General features: G+C 41.1%; 1 protein-coding gene across 3 annotated transcripts in view; it reads right to left on the bottom strand.

The window, feature by feature from the left end:
• Armh4 (armadillo like helical domain containing 4) overlaps window positions 1-19,473 on the bottom strand; it is an 89,835-nt gene that overhangs the window by 53,519 nt on the left and 16,843 nt on the right. For all 3 annotated transcript variants that reach the window (XM_075949527.1, XM_075949526.1, XM_075949525.1), the window contains exon 5: window positions 1,258-1,515. In XM_075949527.1, coding sequence (XP_075805642.1) covers window positions 1,258-1,515 — 258 coding nt within the window. The remainder of the gene's footprint in view (window positions 1-1,257; window positions 1,516-19,473) is intronic.

The raw sequence follows: 19,473 nt of genomic DNA, 5'->3' as shown, positions 1-19,473 counted from the left end.
TACAAATCAGTGTTCATATTATTTTCTGTTTATTTTCTGTTTTGGCATATTTAATACCTTTATAAGCTTTTGACACCCTTATATAGCACACATCATATATTAATATAGTAATTTATTAATAATTTGTCACATATATATGTATATATGAGAGAGGGGGCACCCTTAATATATATCCCTAGTTGTCCTAAACCTCATATATAGGTGGAATTCACCCATTTCTACTTTTTGAGTATTGGAATTAAATCTAAGTGCCACTATACCTGGTCCTTATAGTATGTATCTTAAGTAATTATTGCAAAATACCTGATGTGTTTGTTCAGAAACTAATTCAGTAAGCACTATGTGCAAATTTACAAACTCTGCCAATATTCTGGAGAGCCATTCTCCATCATGGCCTCTCCTAACTATGTGCATACTACATAGCAATTCCCATCTAATTATTTCCTGCAATTTTCATGCTAACCTACTAAGTGATAAGCCCAGAACTATGTCAAGAGCAATATCCCAAACCAATAGTCAAGTTTGGAAAGAAAAACCTCCAAACGTCGCTTAGTGACTCTTATATTCAATATTTGCTCCCACTGTTAAAGACTCAGAGGGTTTCTTTGGCGAAAATGCCATTCACCACACATTAAGAGAGTGAGTCTCTTACTCAGGGCTCAAGAGCATCTTCCTACAATTAGAGGAAAAGGAGTGGCTTAGAAGCATCCCTAGAGCAGGAAAGAAGATGTAGAGATGGGACCCAGCCCATAACCTCAGTCTATCATAGCAACCTGGCCCACTCACACAGAAAGGCATGCAACCAGGCTATGGCTGCTGAGTGAGACTGCCTCTAAAATGAAAAGAAACCCCCCAGACTTCAGAAATGGCTCAACCTATACTAGTGTAAGAGCAGAAACTTCTAGGTAACAAATTCTGACAGGACAGAGTGTGCCAAAATCCATTTACTTTCTGACTTCAGCCATGTTAGATACATGTTTAGGGCCCTGGTTATGTATCTCTACTCCCATTTGGAAGGTTTCCTGTGGGGAATTAAAATGTGGAGATCCTCCCCAAACATCCAGTAACGAGAGTGGTGATGGGCAGTGGAGAACTGGAGTCAGTTATATAAAAGCACAGATACAAAATTTTGAAGGAAATACATAAAAAATTTTCCTATAAAAGCATTCATAGCCATAAGCAGATTACTTTTCTCTCTGACAGATGCCAGTGAAAGAAAATGACACCTTAGAAAAGGGTTAGTTAAAGGACTCTTACCCAGACCTTGATTCTGCTGTTCCCACTCCATGGTTTCTGGCACCTGATAGGTTGCTACCTCCAGTAGGGCCATGCTTCCTGCCTCTACATCCGGTTCCTGGGATGTGATTCTAGGGAGAGTAAACCCTGGCAGCTCGGTATCACTGTCGAAGTCCTTATACAAGGAGTCTGCTTCTTTATCTTCCTCATCTTCTTCCTCATCCTCCTCTTCTTCATCTTCATCTTCTTCATCCTCTTCATCCTCCTCATCTTCTAGTTCTGGACAGACAGGAATCAGAGGAAAACTTGAAGATATGCATGAGCATGTACTCAAACACATTAGTCTTTTGAAGTGGTACAACCATTACAAAATAATCATGTTTGCCCTTAAAACCAACTGTTAAAGGCAGCATTGGGCAGTCTGAGCTCTATGAGATTATGTGCCTTTTACATACTCTGAGTTTTAAACTTTCACCACCACTGTTACACTGTTACATAAGATAATCACTATATTCATTAGGAATTAAAGCTTAGGAAATGTAGTTTTAGCTTTTTGTCATGTGACACAAGCTAGAATCATCAGGGAAGAATGAACCTCAACTGAAATAATGTTTTGATAAGATCGACCTGTAGGGAGACTTGAGGACAATCTTTTGATTCATGACTGGTGTGGAAGAGACCAGCACAGTGTGTGTTGTACTTGGTCAAGTGATCCTGAGTTGCATAAACATCAAACTGGGAAAGCTATCAGGAGCAAGCCAGTAGGTAGCATTCTTCTATTTGGGGTCCTGTCTCCAGGTTTCTGCCTTAAAGTCCTGCTTTGATTTCCTTCATGGTAAAATATAAAATGGACTCAGTCTCTTCAAGTTGCCTTTGATCAGTAATAGAAGGCAAACTAAGACAGGAACAATGAATTTTTATAAACTAATATTTATTTCTAAGGCTAGGAAACATTTTGTGTTTTTTGGAGGTCATAAAATGTTTATCTGTTAGATATTACACTGACATATCAAAGAACATAAAATAAATTATTTCCATCTTTGTCACATAATATTAATGAAGAAAATTTTTTATCTTGATATATTTTGTTGGGAGTTGTGCAGCCTGGTCTCAGATCAGCATATGACTACATGTCCAGTGTAGTTGTTGGGGCAAGTCATATGTGGAAAGAGGCTCTCACTTGGCAAAGACATGAGACAATGTAGGAATTTGGAAAATTCATGCAGCTTGCAGGTTCTTTTTTTTTTTCTTTCATTATTTGGTGATTCATTGGGCAGTTTTTAGTTTTACTTTGTTAGTCACACATGCAATAGCTGTCATTTTTATTGGGAATTCTGTTGTTTCTCAAATATTTTCCCCTAAGATTCAACAGGGGGATAATGCATCTCAAATCTCTTGTATGGAATTACTAACTACAACTCCCAATCCTAGAAACTTTTCTGACTCAATAGACATAATTAGGCATATATGAGAAAACAACACATGGAACATTAACCATGTCTCACAGTTCTGGGAAGGGGAATAAGGCAGCAGACATAGAGTAGGGGAAAGCCTCAGTAATACAAGTAGTGCCAACTGTTGAGAGTAAGTTCCCTGGACACCAAGCATAGAATTGGTGGTAAGATCTGGTATGCTCCAAGAGGAAAAAATACAATGCAAAATGTTGGGTGGATAGATGCATCATTATCATGCACAGAGCTTCTACTGGTGGAAGAAGTTTGGTATAGAGAGATGGGAAGAGAGTGCTTTGTCAACGTCTGCTTTTTACAGAGAGACTGAGACATGGGATCCTCTTGTAGAAAAAAGAACTGTATAAAAGCATATCTTTAGTCATGAAAGACTTGTTTGGGTTTAAATATTGTTGTCCATAAAGCATTGTTTTCATGTCTACTACTTTTCAACTCTGCAAGTGCAGGCCCCTGCCAGCTGACATAAGCGCTGTGAGAGCAGGATGTGTCTGGCTTGATATTTACGTAAGTCTGCAAAAATGCTGACCTCTGTGTCTAGAATAAGGTTATGCAGGGGTTGGGAAGGTGCATTTGGGGACGCATAAATGGGAACAATAGGAGCTTTCATAAACATCACAATATGTTCCTTAAATTGTGATGTATTTCTTAAAGTCAACCATAGAAGCTGATAACAAATCTGTTCATGTAACCCCTGTAAAAAAAAACTCTAGGCCTAAATAAAGATGGCCTGAGTTATTCAGGGCCACTTGAGTGTAATCCACTTTGTGGTCAGAAGTTTCCTTGCACCAACGCCCTTTCCCCACCTCAGGACCTGAACCCAAGTCGAGGTTGAACACCAGTAACTCTTCTCCATCACTGAATAGAATTTAGCAATGCCACATGAGAGGCAGATGTACTTAGATTATAGTCTCCCTGTGTGAGAGAAACCTACCAATCTGGAAATCGTGGCACCAATATTCTCAGCCCAGTGCTAAAGGAATATTTGGAATGGGATATTTATCAAGGATATCCATCACCTGTGAGAGGATATCACTATCATTGTTGAGTTAATTTTACAACTGAACCTCCTCAGAGTGGATGACCACATAAAGCCAATGATTGATGAAAACATACACCTAAGGTATTGTGTGTGTGTGTGCCTGAAAAGTAGATGTAAAACGGATCTGTTGAGAACTGGCGATAGGATTTGAAGGTCGAGCCTTGGTGATTATCGTTATCTGTGACAGAAGAAGAAGGGAGATCTCACATCACCAATGGGAATGCAAAGTTAATATGCAAACTTAAAAATGTGATTTGAGACCCATCCTGTGATAGCCATGCCAACAACATCCACATGCTAAGGCTGCAATTTCAGGAAAGAGGCAAAATGCAGAATTTTTTGACAGACAGCAATAGGGACTCAGTCCTTGCTCCTTTTAGTCTGCTATGACTGAAAGGAACCATAATAGTTGACAGTGAAAACTGTCTGGTTGGGATGTACCTCAGTCCACAGAGTGTTGTTACCTAGCATGCATGCATGTCGCTAGTACGCATGAAGTACTGGTTTGATCTCCAGCACCACATAACACTCATGCCGCAGCATGTGCTTGTAATACATCACTTGGGAGATAAAGGCAGGAATTTCAGAAGTTCAAGGTCATCCTACACAGAGAATGAGAAGTTACCATGGGCTACACGAAATTCTTTTTCTTAAGTAAGAAAGAAAGGGAGGGAGAGGGGAAGGGAGGGAGGGAAGGAGGGAGGAAGAAAAAGAACATTAAAACATTAAGCATTGGTGTCAGATAACAATGATAGATGGCTGAACAATGTGTGGTGACATTACCTGATATGTTCAAATTTGAAAAAAGCAAAGTCTTGTTACACATGGCCAGAAGAGAGGGAAAACATGTCTAGACAGTACCCTCTCTTAGCCAGTTTCATTTGTCTGGCCTCTCCACGGTAGAATGTCTTAGCAGCAGCTTTATAGCCCATACCAGTCCTTTGTCCTTCTGAGGGGTTTAAGCCTCTGAGGAACTCAAAAGCCTTGCCAGCATTATCCCACAAATCCACATCGTTAGCTGAACAGGAAAGAAATTTACAGGCTTTTTACTTAGAGGCTACTCCCTTAATAACCACTTTGAGTGCTCAAATAATATCATAGCAGAGCTTAAAATGAGGCTGTTTAAACCCAGAAGAATTGCCCATCTAGGTTAAAGCTTGTTTTTATTATTAATCACAAACACATCTTCAATCTCTGGTCACCAAAACCAAGCTTTAATTTTGCTCAGTAAAGGCTGACCCAGGATCTCTAATATAGATGCCTCTATTGTTTTTCATCTCCAAAAAACCAACACACAGCACGTATCTCCAGGCTGTCGTTCACACATCACAGGAGGGAAGACCGCTTGCACGCGTGTTGTCCCAGCACGAGGACAGGCACCAGGGCAGGAGCATGTCTTATCTGTGTGACTCTGGACAGTTCCTGGCCTGCTCTCTTTTTAGAGCAGTATTTTTCACAATCCTCGTCTTCGGCCTATTTGCTCATTAGTTGATGAGGCAGAGATCTCTTTTCAGCGACTTTCCTTCCCCTCTTTAGGCTGCAAATGGGATCTAAGGTAACAATGCACGTGAAAGCAGATGGTTGCTATGAAGAAGGGAACTTCCTGAGCTGAGCTGTGTTAGTCTCTGTCAGGTCCCTCTGAATGGGGACAGCTTTCAAGTGAAGACATGATTTGTAGTATCTGGGAAGCCCATGCCAATAGATTTTCTAAAATCTAAAATTAACAGACCAATGAAGATGGCTCAGTGGGTAAAAGCCATTGCCACACAAACCTGATGTTCAATCCCCAAAACCCATGATGGAAAGAGAGAACCGGCTCCCATGAGTTGTTCTCTGACTGCCCAAACACACACACACACACACACACACACACACACACACACACACACACACACACACCATGGCATGTGCACACTCACATGCATCACATATATGCACACGCACACACAGATAATCTTAATAAATTGAATAAGGTGATTTTAAGTAAGAGCATTTCTCGAAAAAGGTTCCCATACATGAAAATAACTAAAGCCCTAGGAATGGTGCTGATTTTGCATCCAGATTGCTCTTAAGTTTTTCTATTGGGATTTTTTTCCCAGAAAGAATCCACATTTTGTCCTCAAAACTAAGCCACAGTATTTTTCTTAGAGATCTTTCTGTCTACTTATAAACTCATTTACTCAAGACTTCGTCATCTTGTTTTGTTAAAGCCTGTCAAATTTTCTGTCAAAAGCTGAAATCCAAATATCATACCTTTAAGAATTATTTATATTATACTCCCTTGAGTATAATATGACTAAGAAGTCTTCTGCTGTTCAATACTCAAGTCTCAAATCATTAGAAGAACATCTACTATATGAGGTATCTTTTAAAATTAGGTAAATATTCATGAAGTAGTGGGATGTCTCAGTGGGTAAAGGCAACTGCTGGCAACCAAGCTTGATGACCCAAGTTCGATCCCTGGACCCCACATGATGGAAGGAAATAATGAGTTCCCAAAGCCATCTTCTGACCTTCATGCATATCACACACACACATACACACACAAAAAAAAACTAATTAAAAAATATTAAACTCAAGGAATATTATTTATTAAACATTGTCTTCTTCAAAAATTTCTTTTCACTTCAATTTGCTCTACTGCATGCCAAATAAACATGATTATTGAAGTTTCCCATATTTATCTGCACAATTTTATTGAAAGTATTAAATTTAAAACTTCTTACTAATTGTATACCAGCAAATATACTTTAAAATTTCCTGAAAAGTAGACTTAACACAGTGAAAAGTGGAATTGCTGAGAAAAGGTCTGAGGTGAGACAATTAGTCTACTTCAAATGTTTAATGTTTGTTCTATTTCATTTAATTTTCCTTTCTCTAAATCTGAGGGCCCTTCCCACACTACAGTATCTTAATGCAGGGATGCCATACAGCAATAGTGATAAGTCCCAGACTGTAACTTCAGCTAGTTAAACACCTTGCTCTTGGTTCAGAGAGCAGCTTCTTGGACATGTCTCTTTGGAAACAGAAGTATAGACTATTCTGTTTCTCCAGCTGCTCTGTGGAGAAGCACAAAGGCCGCATTAGCCTTGCATCTATATATCTTGAGTCATCCAATATGAAATCTTTGATTTCAGTGACTTTGTTACCATAAATAATGTTTTCTTTAATCAAATGAATAATACTTGTGTATAAAACTCCACATCCATGCAAAAGCTAAATTGCAGATTAGATAGGCTGATTATTGACTGCAAAAATTCCAATTTAAGTAGATTTTCCATTCAAACTGTAGAAGAGGTTAATCGCTCCAAAATGAGGGGCACATACTTCTGTGTGTGTGGAGACAGGTTTTATTTATTATGCCTGTGATGCTTTACTTTTTGAAAGCAGAATGTGGCATGCCCTTCACTGGACCCAACCCTAAGGATCAAGCACTGCACCTTCCTTGGGAGCTGAACCGAAATCCCCTCAATGATGTGTCCTCCTCCTGAATATAGTTTTTATTAAGTTGTACTATGTGTGAGTGTTGAAAGAGTATGATGTCAGCTTTTAAAAGAAACTTCCTCTAGGCCCTGTTGCTTTACTTGGGAAGGAGGCATGGGGAAGATGACACTTTTTAAATATTTTTAAACTGACTTCAGCCAATGCTAGGGACTTACTGCCTGTGCCCTCATTTTCTCAGTTTCCCAATGTGATAAATAGCTCCTATGGCCTAATAGTCCAAGCATCACTGTACATTCCTCTGAGGTTGTGAAATGTGTGACCCGTCGTTGGTGTCCATGAAACATAAGCATATTCTGGAAGAATATAATTGGGAGCTATCACCTCATTCACACTTCTTTAAATATTCAATTTTGGGTCAACCCCCACTCCACTAGACTTGAGTAGTCACACAAACAGCAAGAGAAGGCAAACATGATGGTCATTTTAAAGACAAGCACTTAATCTTTATTTTACACACCACCTGGTACTGAGAGGTCACGTGCACACTACTAGACAGGAGGAGCAGACCCTGCTTCTAAGCTAGATGTAAAGATGCCAGTTGACACATCATATGCTGATTGTTGCTGTCTAAGAGAACAGATTCATTGTGAGTGTGGAGAGAATAAATATAAAACTGAGGCCAGCCTTGGTGTCACCTGTTATGGTTTTCTGTCTCTTTAAGAGACAAGCCACACCCATTCCCTTCCCCATCCTCTGAGGCAGGCTGATCTCCAGCTTCCGGCCTGAGCTTGCTCTCTTTTCCATCTTCCTCTCAGAGAGGCAGCTTCACTTCTGCCTCTCTCCCCACTTCTCTGCTTCCCCCCTTCTCTGTCTCTTTCTCCTCTTCTCTCTCCCCCCTCTCTCTCTCTGTTCCCCCTTCACTCTTTCTCCTCCATAACTCTCTGAATAAATATTCAACCTCACCCTGCATGTCCTGTCTATACATGTCTCTGTCTCCTGCCCGCCTGCCATGTGTCTCCCTGCCTGGGACCAGCCACTGCTAGGGGACCGGCAGCAGTCTCTGCCTGGGACTAGCTGCTCCCAGAGCCTGCTGCCTGCCACCACATGGCCCACCACCACCGCTCAGGCCACTGCTCTGGGACCTGCAGCCATTTCTGCCTGGGACTGGTTGCTCCCAGAGCCCGCTGCCTACTACCACATGGCCTGCGACCACCATTTGGGACCTTCAGCATTTCTGCTGCCTACTGCCGTGGAGATCTTGCAGCATTTTTTAAAAAAGAATATTATTACCTGTAATCCCAAACTCAGGAAGTTGAAGTAGAAGGATCATGAGTATGAGGCCATGTTGCAGGATTCTGTCTCCAAAAATTAGATAGTTACTTACAACAGATAACCATCTAAATTGATCCCTAACCCACAAATTGAGAATGTCCCCATGACAGTAAAAAGACTGGGCTTTTCTTAGGTCTGGCACCACTACGCTCAGGTTTTCCTCCTGACAAAACAAACAGCCTGTCTGGACCAGACGTGGTGTGCTCTCCTGCAGCACACGCCACTTCCTCCTGTCCTCCTGCCTTGAGCATTGCTGCTATCATGTCATCTACCTGTCCCCCAGGGTGACTACATAGTGAGATGTGCTTTGCTATAAGGATGAGGAACCAGCAGTATATGATAAATGATATGGAATTTTAGGACATGAGATCATCAATCATGAAATCAATATTTATTTCACATTTAAAAGTACACTAATAATATATGCAAGATCACATTTACCCTTCATAACCCACATAATAATATCAATGTCTTTGTTTTGCAGATGGGAAACTGTGGTCTAAATATGATAAAAAAAAAAAAACCTGGCAAAAATTCAATGCAGTTTCATGGTGAAGCCAGGACTTACACTCAAGTGAGTCCATTGGAAACCAGAAGCAGGGGAGTTTTCCCAGGACACTCTGTCACTCAGTGTTTGAGCTGTTTGGTCTGAGAAGCTTCACAGGGGAAGGGTTTGAGTGGAACTAATTTTTTCTCCACTCTTAATTGTAATCTCACTGCTCTATTTTTGGAATGAAATAGTTCTGGTGGTGATTTCCCTCCAATACAATAACCTTACTATTCTTTAGTTGACAATAATGTTAAAATGTGTAGAAATGAATCAGGCTGCCGTGCAATGGTGGCACACGCCTTTAATCCCAGCACTCGGGAGGCAGAGGCAGGCGGATCTCTGTGAGTTTGAGACCAGCCTGGTCTACAGAGCTAGTTCCAGGACAGGCTCCAAAGCCACAGAGAAACCCTGTCTCGAAAAACCAAAAAGGAAAAAAAAAAAGAAATGAATCAGGCTTTGTCTTGATTAGCTCTGGCTGTCAGCTTGACACAGCCTGGAGTCATCTGGGAGGAACTGCCTAGATCAGATCAATCTGAGGGTGTGTTTTGATTGTTGATCGATGTAAGAGGACCCAGACAACAGTGAGTACCCTCATTTTCTGGAGAAACGATCCTGAGCAGAGTAACAGTCCTGCCACAGAGTCATCAAGCAGCACTCCTCCAGAGTTTCTGTTTCTCTTCACTGGCTGTGAGTTCCCGTGTTAGAGGTGATAACAAGGTGTGGAAGAGAAAGCAGGTGTGCCCGCACGCTCCTGCCTGGAGTTTCTGTCCTGACTTCCCTGTTATAGAACGTAACCCATAGTTTAAAAACAGGCAAATGAACAGACACCAACAAAGCCCTCTCCTTGCCTATTTTGCTTTTGATCAGAGTTTCATCACAGCCACAGCCATGAAACTAGAACAGGCTTCTGCTGAGGATGGGATTATCCCTGAAGGATGGAATGTACACAAAGTTAATCACGAGCCTCATTTAACTGTTTCTTTCCCAGAGTTAAGGGTATGCTCTTCATATCAAAAAAGAAGCTAGGCAGTGTGTATGTGGGAGACAGGGGTCACTACCTCAATTAGCTTATTGTGCTGACGACAGTGAGACTCTTCATAACATTTTAGTAGGGGATATGTCCACAGGATACTATTGTCTGTAATTATCATTGTGATAGAAAGGGGCAGCTTGGCTATAGAAGGAAACACTGGTAAACACAGGCAGAGCCCACCCATTTCCGAACAAATTTAATGTTTCCAAGTGTGATGATTTTTAAATCTTATATGAACATTTAAATAGATCCCTGACATCTTTTTCTGACATTTTCATTGAGAGTCGTGTATGAATTTAAACATTAATAGGTAACATGACCCAAGTGTGGTAGCTCATGCCTATAATCTCAAAACCTGGCAGACTGACACAGAAGGACAGGCATAAGTGCAACGGCAGCCTGGATTATATAGTAAGCTCTAGGACAGTGTATAATGAGACCTTTCCTTAAAACATGAAATAATCGAAGGTAGGTGGATACCCAAGAGCATCATTATGATAAACAGAGCCAGCCAGAGTGTCAGGGATAGACAGTACCCTTATATTCACTCACATGTTTCTCAGGATCACAGTAATTTGTACTCAGAACAATGAAATTTTTGTGTTTATATCTGTAAAGGAATACATGTAATGGTCTGTCCTGTCCCTTTAGGAGACAAGCCCCACTCTCTCCCTCCCCCATCTGCCTAGGCAAGTGGATCTTCCTGCTGCTTCCAGCCTGAGCTCCTCCCCTTTCTGTCTCTCTTCCAAAGAGGTAGCTGCTGCTGTGGCCCCCTTCCTCCCCCCCTCTCTCGCTCTCGCTCTCACTCTCTTTCTCTGCTCTTCCCCCTTCTCTCCTTCTTTCCTTTCCCCTTCCCTTCCATGACCCACTAAATAAATACACACTTTCTCTGCATGGCATGTCTCTGTCTCTCACCCACCATGCAGCTCCCTGCCTGGGACCTGGCTGCCTTTGTGGCCTTCCATGTTCACAGGGACCTGCAGTGTTTTATTTTTACCATAACATTTGGTATTTTTGAGACAGCCAGGCTTTCTCCATGTTCCCTCCTGCCTGCAGGTGGGACGGCTGAGGATGCGTGGAACCCTGAGCTCAGGAACCAGGTTTCTTTACAACAGCTCTGCATTCTATCTGCCTGAACACCAACCCCTACACACACCAGCAGCTTCAGTGGTGAGTTTTTCCTTTCCAGTCAGCCAACCACAGCATTCACAGCTACGATTTAGCCCTTCACTAACATTCATTTCTGATTGCTTTCCATTACTGAAAACATGACCAGACTACCCAGGGTTGGTCCTCCTACACTAGCACTGCACACACTGTGTGGTGCATTCAGTTTAAGGCCCAAGGTCCCTTGTGTTTTTCTTTTTCTTTCCCTTTTCTTTTCTTTTCTTTTCTTTTCTTTTCTTTCAGACTACTTGTCAGTCAGTGGTTCCTGCCATGAGAGACCACTCAGAGCAGCCTCTAGCCTCTCTGGCTTCTGAGTCACCTGGACCAGAGCCAGTCAGGTTTTAACACCCCACCTATAGAGAAAGAACGCTCTTCTACAGGTCCTGCAGTGTTCGTTCACTGTTTTCGAGGGATTTCACATTTTCAGCCAGCCACCTGTGAATGCTCTGCCAGTGTCCCGCCAGCTCTGCTTTTCCTCAAACTGTCCCTGCCACCACTACTGCTGGTCCCATGGATTAGCGGGGTCTGCGAGGCAGCTGTTTTCAGCCTTTGCTCCCCTTTGCAGCTTGAGGCATGCGGCTTTGCAACAGGGCAGATCACGCCTCTAGGTATCTCTTGTAATTATGTTTAAAATAAGTTGAGAGCCAATACAGTCAAGCTCAGACCCAGCTTTCCAGGCAGATTCTATGCTGTAGTTATAACTCATTTATACCCAGTAAACAACCCTCAACTGCTCCAGAGATCTAGGGAATATGGCATGTAAATGATTAATTATTAAAAAAAAAACTTTTCCGCCTTTAATCCCAGCACTCGGGAGGCAGAGGTAGGTGGATCTCTGTGAGTTCAAGACTAACCTGGTCTACAGAGCTATTTCCAGGACAGGATCCAAAGCCACAGAGAAACCCTGTCTCGAAAAACCAAAATAAATAAATAAATAAATAAAAATTAAAAAAAACTTTTCATAACAAAAAGAGACAGGTTGGATTCTAGCAGCAGCACTCTACTTCCTCACAAGAAGGCAGAAGACAAATGGGCACAGAACAACGTCCATCCACAATTCACTCCAGCTACCAAGTGCTGACCACTGGGCAAAGCTGCCTTTCATATAAACTGAAGATCTCCAGATGTAGACAGAATTGCTAGAATTGACAACCTAGCTGCTCAGGTCAAGGTAGGCTTGTCTTCCTACAGATCTCTCAGTCCATAGGATCTTCTGGAGCCTGGCAGGCCCTGCGCTAAATAGCAAAAGAAAAATATGACCCTCAGTGACCATGGAGGAACCTGAGGAGAGGCTCTAGGTGCCAACCAAGTAAGTTCTCTGTCATTTTAAATCAATAACTCAAGTAAAATTTTTACCCTGTTCAAAGATTTCTGATGCAGTTTGACAGCTGAGAGGTTTTGTCTTTTAAAAGGACACCCTCACCAAACAAATTTTTATAAGATACAAGTTAACAAAATCCTCTCTCATTCTGCCTTTCATAGTCTTAAAAATACTTTTCATTGTGCAAAAACATCTGTCACAGTCATTTTGACACAAATATGTTAAAACTTATGTTTTCACAAACCCTTCCCCAAATTCTTGAGTTTCAGGGAGCTGAATTGAAGGATCTACCTTAAACAGGTCAGATATACTCTCTCAATTCCCTGGTCCTAATTTTTTTTCTCCTAAATGTAATTTTGTCCTCTGTTCTGCCAATACCTTAAACAGGTGTAAGAGACACCAGATATTTCCATACCACAAACACTGGGCAGGAGCAAAGAAACCAGCTATGCCAGGATGAAACCAGCACCCAGCTTTCTCAAGTCCCCCAAGATGACACCCACAAATAAGCATAAAGCAATCTTGAGAATATGCCTCTTCAATGTCTTTAACCAGCTGTGCCTAACCTCCTGCCTTTTTATTATAAAAAGAGATGGGAATATAATGGTCTGTCCTGTCCCTTTAAGAGACAAGCCCCACCTACTCCCTCCCCCATCTGCCTAGGCAAGCAAATCTTCCTTCCACTTTTAGCCTAAGCTCCTTCCACTTCTCCCTTTCCCCACCCTCATTCTCTCTCTCTCTCTCTCTCTCCCTCTCTCTCTCTCTCTCTCTGTGTGTGTGTGTGTGTGTGTGTGTGTGTCTCTCTGCTCTTCCCCCTTCTTCCCTTCCCCCCTTTCCCTTTGATAACTCACTAAATAAATACCCACTTTCTCTGCATAGCACGTCTCTGTCTGTCACCTGCTGCATAGCTCCCTGCCTGGGACCCACTGGCCCTCTTGGCCCATGGGCCACTCTGAGAACCACAGTATTTTACCACTGCAGCTCCTCATGGCTTGCTGCCCACTGCAGACACTTGGGGAATGATGCCATTTTATTTTTACCATAACAATACATTTATATGCCCTTTCTTATACTGAAAACCATGACTTGATAAAAGGCCAGTGAAATGGCTCTGTGGGTGATGGCACTTATTGCCAAGCCTGATAAATTGTGAAAGGAGGGAAGTGACTTCCACAAATTGTTCCCCAGCCTCCGCGTAACCACAGACATACAAAACAAACATACACAATAGTGCAAGTTTAAAACATTTTAAAAGAAAAATGTCTTCCCTGCAAATATCTAAAATACTTTTGATTTCTGTATGCAAATATAATGAAACCTATTATTATTTAGAAATAATTCATGCTAATAACATTTTAAATATCTTGAAATCTCTTCAAGCTATTATATACTTCCAGGCTATATGTTTGCCTCAACTGCAGAAAACCCACCACACCTAGAAATTTCTGCTTTAACCGCTCCCCACAGAGACCCTGGAGCCTGTCATGAGTCTGATCACTCATTCAGAACAAAACCGTCTGGTAGGTATCTGAATATCCCTCTTAAGAGAAACAGAGTATAGCTTCTAATAAAAGATTTGTTGGCTTGATACCAAGGACATGGATGGCTCTTCTGCATTGCCTTTTCTGTCACATCTGATATTAAAAGCAATTAAAAAAAGACAGGATCTCACTTTGCATCTCTGGATAGCCTAGAACTTTTCATGAGGACCAGGCTAGCCTCAAACTCATAGAAATCCACTTGCCTCCCTTTGCCATTCAGGTGCTGAGAATGAAAATACCACTTCCAGCCTGAAAACAAATTCTAAAGAATAATTCATCTCACCTCTATCTGAATTAGAAAATTTTGCTTGGTTCAATGTCTACTGGATAATTTATCATTAGTATCATGTATGTGGTACCTGTTCACTTCTGTTTAATATTTTTCCATATTTCAGGATCTTGTCACACCTATTTTCTGTGACTATCAACATCATAATGAAGAAAGATATATATGCAAATCTAAATACACACACATAGGAGCATACGTACCCATTTCACATTTCTCTAACCTGGAGCTAGCACTTTCCTCCTGACCTTTTTTATGTTTTTAATACTTTTCATGTCCATGTCTTTAATACTTTCATTTTTCACCTTGTATTTTGTTATTTACATATCTTTTTTATGTCTTCAACTAAATCTGTACTCTGTTAACTCAAGCTCAGTCTCTAATTCTTCTTGGTATTACCTGAATTGACAAATACTTTCCATATGCATTCATAACCAAGTGATTATTTAAGACTGTATAATATAAACAAAACAAAACCCTTTCTTCATCATGAGTCCTCACAAGGGTGTCTTTGGATGACTAAAGAAGAGCATGTCAGACAGTACTGGGATGGGCAAGAAACGTGCACATGCACATGTATCCATACCATTGCTCACACACACACACACACACACACACACACACTCACATACACATGAGCCAATGCAGAGTGTTAATTCTGCAGCATCAATGCTGCTGAATTGTGTAGGTATACTGAGAAATTTTTCCCTATGGTAAGAAAATACACCAGAAATGTAGAATGAATGTCAGCTGTCTTCCTTCAGTGACAAAATTTGTGGATATAACTTTACAGCAGTGCATCAGAATTTGAATTTTAAATATTACTGAAATATCCCTGACCAAATAAACATTACTATCAAGCATGTGATAGCCATTCTGAGTGCTAAGGGAATAGTTGTGGCCCCCTAGAGAGCTGGCAGATGCTCAGGAGAAGCCTACCACAGATGCCTAAGGAAGAATGATGACTTCAGGACAAGACAAAAAGCAGATCTACCCTAAGAGGCAATCAATAACTAAAATGGCCGGCAGTTTGTTTTTCAAATTCTGCCACATAAGACCCTTACAAATGATGCTCAGGGGGCAGGAGAGTTAGCTCAGAGGTTAAGAGCACATTCTGCTTCTGCAGAGGACCGGAGATAATTTCCAACACCCACATGGCAGCTCACAACCATTTGCAACTCAGTTTCAGGGGATCCAGTTGTCGTCTGGCCTTTGTGAGCACCAGGCATCCATGTGGTGCCCATACATGCGTGAGGGCAAAACACCCATCTGAGTTGAATAATATTTTAAGTCAAAGGAGCCCTGTCCTCAGTACAGCTTTCAAGAGAAGTATCTGAGAAACTGTTTATACTGCCTCTTAGTGCACCTCCAAATTGTTTTCTAATTAACCAAAAAGAAAAGACAAAGCCTTTTGACTTTAGTCAAACAGCAAGAAGACCATCACATTGCCAAAAGAATCTCAGTTGCCAGAATAAAAGCATCCTTTCCAACAAAACTTTCTGCTCTGGAACAATGATCTGTATCCTGTCAATTGTACTTTAGAAAAGTATCCAGGCAGGATGTATAGGCGGGGCGAGGGCAACCAGGTGGGAGTAGAGGCATGGCAACAAGAATTATGAAAAGAGGAAAGTTTCAGTTCGCAGTCATCACCCAAATGCAAAGGAAGTCAGACACAGAGCAAGCAAGATGTGACTGCCTCGCCGAAAAAGGTACCGAGCCACGTGGTTAATACAGAAAAGAATTATGGACTGATATAAGTTATAAGAATTAATTAATAAGAAGCCCGAGCTACTGGGCCAATCAGTTTACACTTAATGTAAGCCTGTGTGTGTTTATTTGAAGCTAAACAGCTGTGGGACCTGGTGGGACAGAAACATCAGTCAACAACTTTCGGTCCCAGCTTTTGTGAGGCAGAAGCTGGTGGATCTCTGTGAGTTTAAAACCAGCCTGATCTACAAAGACAGCTTCAGGTTAGTCAGGGACACAAAGTCAAACCCTGCCTCAAAAAACCAAACCAAACCAAACAAAAAATATTACCTTCTGAAATTCTTATGTCATCTGTAGAGAGAAATTTAGGCTTTTCCATGTTTTTATACTGTGCACGAGTCAATTTATAATTACTAAACTAAATAAAATACACAAAAGTAATCTTCCAGCAGCAAATCAACTATTGTTCCATTATCCCTGTTCATTTATCACATTAAAAATTGTATGCAATGGGACACTTGAAACAATGAAGAAATGGGAATTGTCTGGGATAAGGCATGGTCTCAACATTGTGCTCATACATTCATTAAACAGGACCAGACCTAACACTGAACTCAAGTTCTCCAGATAAGGCGTCCTGGCATTTCTTCATCTCTTGCAGCATCCCAGGAGAGCCTGGTCTCTCCTCTTCCTGTCTCTGCTGCACCCATTTCCCATATGCAGACATTTAACAGAGAAGAGAGAACAAGCAGGGACCCACAAAACCTGAGATTTCTCAGTATTTGATTTCACAGCTCTCCCATAAGCGTAGTATCTGTCAGAAACAAGAGCCACCGCAAATTCTTCTAAATGCTGAATTTCTACTCTTTTCCTTTTTGCAGTGCTTGGGGTTAAACTCAGGGGCTTGCATGTGCTAGGGCAAGCACCCTACCACTGAACTAGATCTTCAGTCTCTAAATGTTGAAGTTTTTAAGCAATGTCCCGCTTTCTACAGAATCATTGTAATTTTGCAACATAGAATACTTTTTAACTCTTCAGAAGTAAAAAAAAAAATAATTTAAAATTATGTAAAGCAAATAGATACCATCTACTAAGTTTTTAACAAACAGAAAGTGGATGTTTTAAATTTTTAAACCTGTTCTCATTTAATAGCAGCTTAACAACCTGCCGAAATTTCCAGTATGCTTTCAAAAGTCACCAGAAATTTAAATTAGTATTTCGGTGCACATAGAGACATTACTACCAAAAGATTAATTTAATTGCAAACAAATAGGTTCATGTATAAACTTCCCATAATAATATCTTTAAGAATTACATTTGACAAGTTTGTACTTAAAAATACAAGATAGCAATAGAGATAATACCCATACTAAATAGTGTGCTTAAAAATCATTCTGAAGAGCACGGAGACCTGATATTTCAGCGCCAGGAGAGCCAACATTGGGGTGAGTTTCTGACCCCACGGTGCCAGCCCAGAACAGGGAACTCAGAAGTTCCTCAACCACCTATCCTTCTTAAGCTCTCTGCAGGGCCTCTACTCCCTGCATACTGCCTCTTTCTTCCTATCCCACCCAGCTTGCATCCAAACTGTTCCCACTTTGGCCCCACTACCCTCTTTCGACACATAACATCACCCAGCCCAGCCTTTCTGGGCACTGGGTCCGAAACCTCAGGGCAACCAAGCGGGAGGGAGTTCCTTTGTCTCTATAGCCTGCCTGCACCAAGCAAGGTAGGCACTTTGTTTACGAGCTACCCAACCAGCACGGAGACCTGATCTGGGTGCCAGGAGAGCCAGCATTAGGGAGAGCTATCATTGGGCATGGAGATCTGATCTCGGCACCAGGAGAGCCATCACTGGGGAGAGCCATCACTGGGAAGGTACATCAGTAGGCAAGAAGACCTGATCCTGTAAAAGAAGATCCATAAGGGAGCATTTGAAAGAAGATATGGGCAGACACCAAGGCAAGAATTCACCCAACAAGCTGAAAAGCAACATGAAGCCACCAGAAACCAGTGACCTTACAATGGGAGGACATGAAAACCTTAATCAAGAAGAAGTCGAAAAGATTGACTTCATGAAAGTGATTGACACCCTTAAACAGCATGTAAAAAACGCCCTTATAGAAATGGATGAGAAATATAACAGAAAGTTTGAAGAATTGAATAAATCAGTGAATGATACCCTAGAAAACCAAGGAAAAACAATCAAACAGATAATGGAAACAGTTCAAGACCTGAAAACTGAAATGGAGGCAAAGAAGAAAACACAAACAGAGGGCCGGATGGACATGGAAAATTTAAGTAAACAAACAGAGTCTACAGAAACAAGCATAACCAACAGAATACAAGAGTTAGAAGAAAGAATCTCAGATTCTGAATACCATAGAGAAAATAAACACACTGATCAAAGAAAACAGCAAGTCCAACAAACTCTCATCACAAAACATTTAAGAAATCTGGGACACAATAAAAAGACCAAACCTAAGAATAATAGGAGTAGAAGAAGGAGAAGAAGTGCAGCTCAATGGTCCAGAAAATATATTTAATAAAATTATAGAAGAAAACTTTCCCAACCTAAAGAAATATATACCTATAAAGGTTCAAGAAGCATACAGAACACCGAATAGGCTGGATCAAAAAAAAACATCCCCTCGCCATATAATTATCAAAACACAAAGCATACAGAATAAGGAAAGAATTTTAAGAGCTGCAGAGGAAAAAGGCCAAGTCACTTATAAAGGTAAACCTTCAGACTTACACCTGACTTCTCAATGGAAACCATGAAAGCCAGAAGGTCCTGGATAGATATACTGCAGAAACTGAGAGACCATGGATGCAAGCCCAGACTACTATATCCAGCCAAGCTTTCATTCACTATAAATGGAGAAAATAAAATTTTCCAGGATAAAAACAAATTTAAGCAATACGCAGCCACAAATCCAGACTTACAGAAAGCAATAGAAGGAAAATCACTAACCAAGGAGTCCAACAATGACCACAATAACTCAGACATCTAGAGACCCTTCACCAACACAACTCAAAGAAGGGAAACACACAAACTCTACAACTAAAAAATTGACCGGAGTTAACAACCACTGGTCATTAATATCACTTAATGTCAATGGACTCAACTCACCTATAAAAAGGCACAGGCTAAGAGATTGGATAAGAAAACAGGATCCAACATTCTGCTGTTTACAAGAAACACACCTCAACCACAAAGACAGGCACCTACTCAGAGTAAAGGGCTGGGAAAAGGCTTATCAAGCAAATGGACCTAAGAAACAAGCAGTGTGGCCATACTAATTTCTAACAAAGTTGACTTCAAAGTTAAATCAATCAGAAGAG

Source organism: Microtus pennsylvanicus, chromosome 15 (assembly GCF_037038515.1).
Source record: "Microtus pennsylvanicus isolate mMicPen1 chromosome 15, mMicPen1.hap1, whole genome shotgun sequence".
NCBI lineage: Eukaryota > Metazoa > Chordata > Mammalia > Rodentia > Cricetidae > Microtus > Microtus pennsylvanicus.
This window is presented reverse-complemented; position numbering and strand designations above follow the sequence as displayed.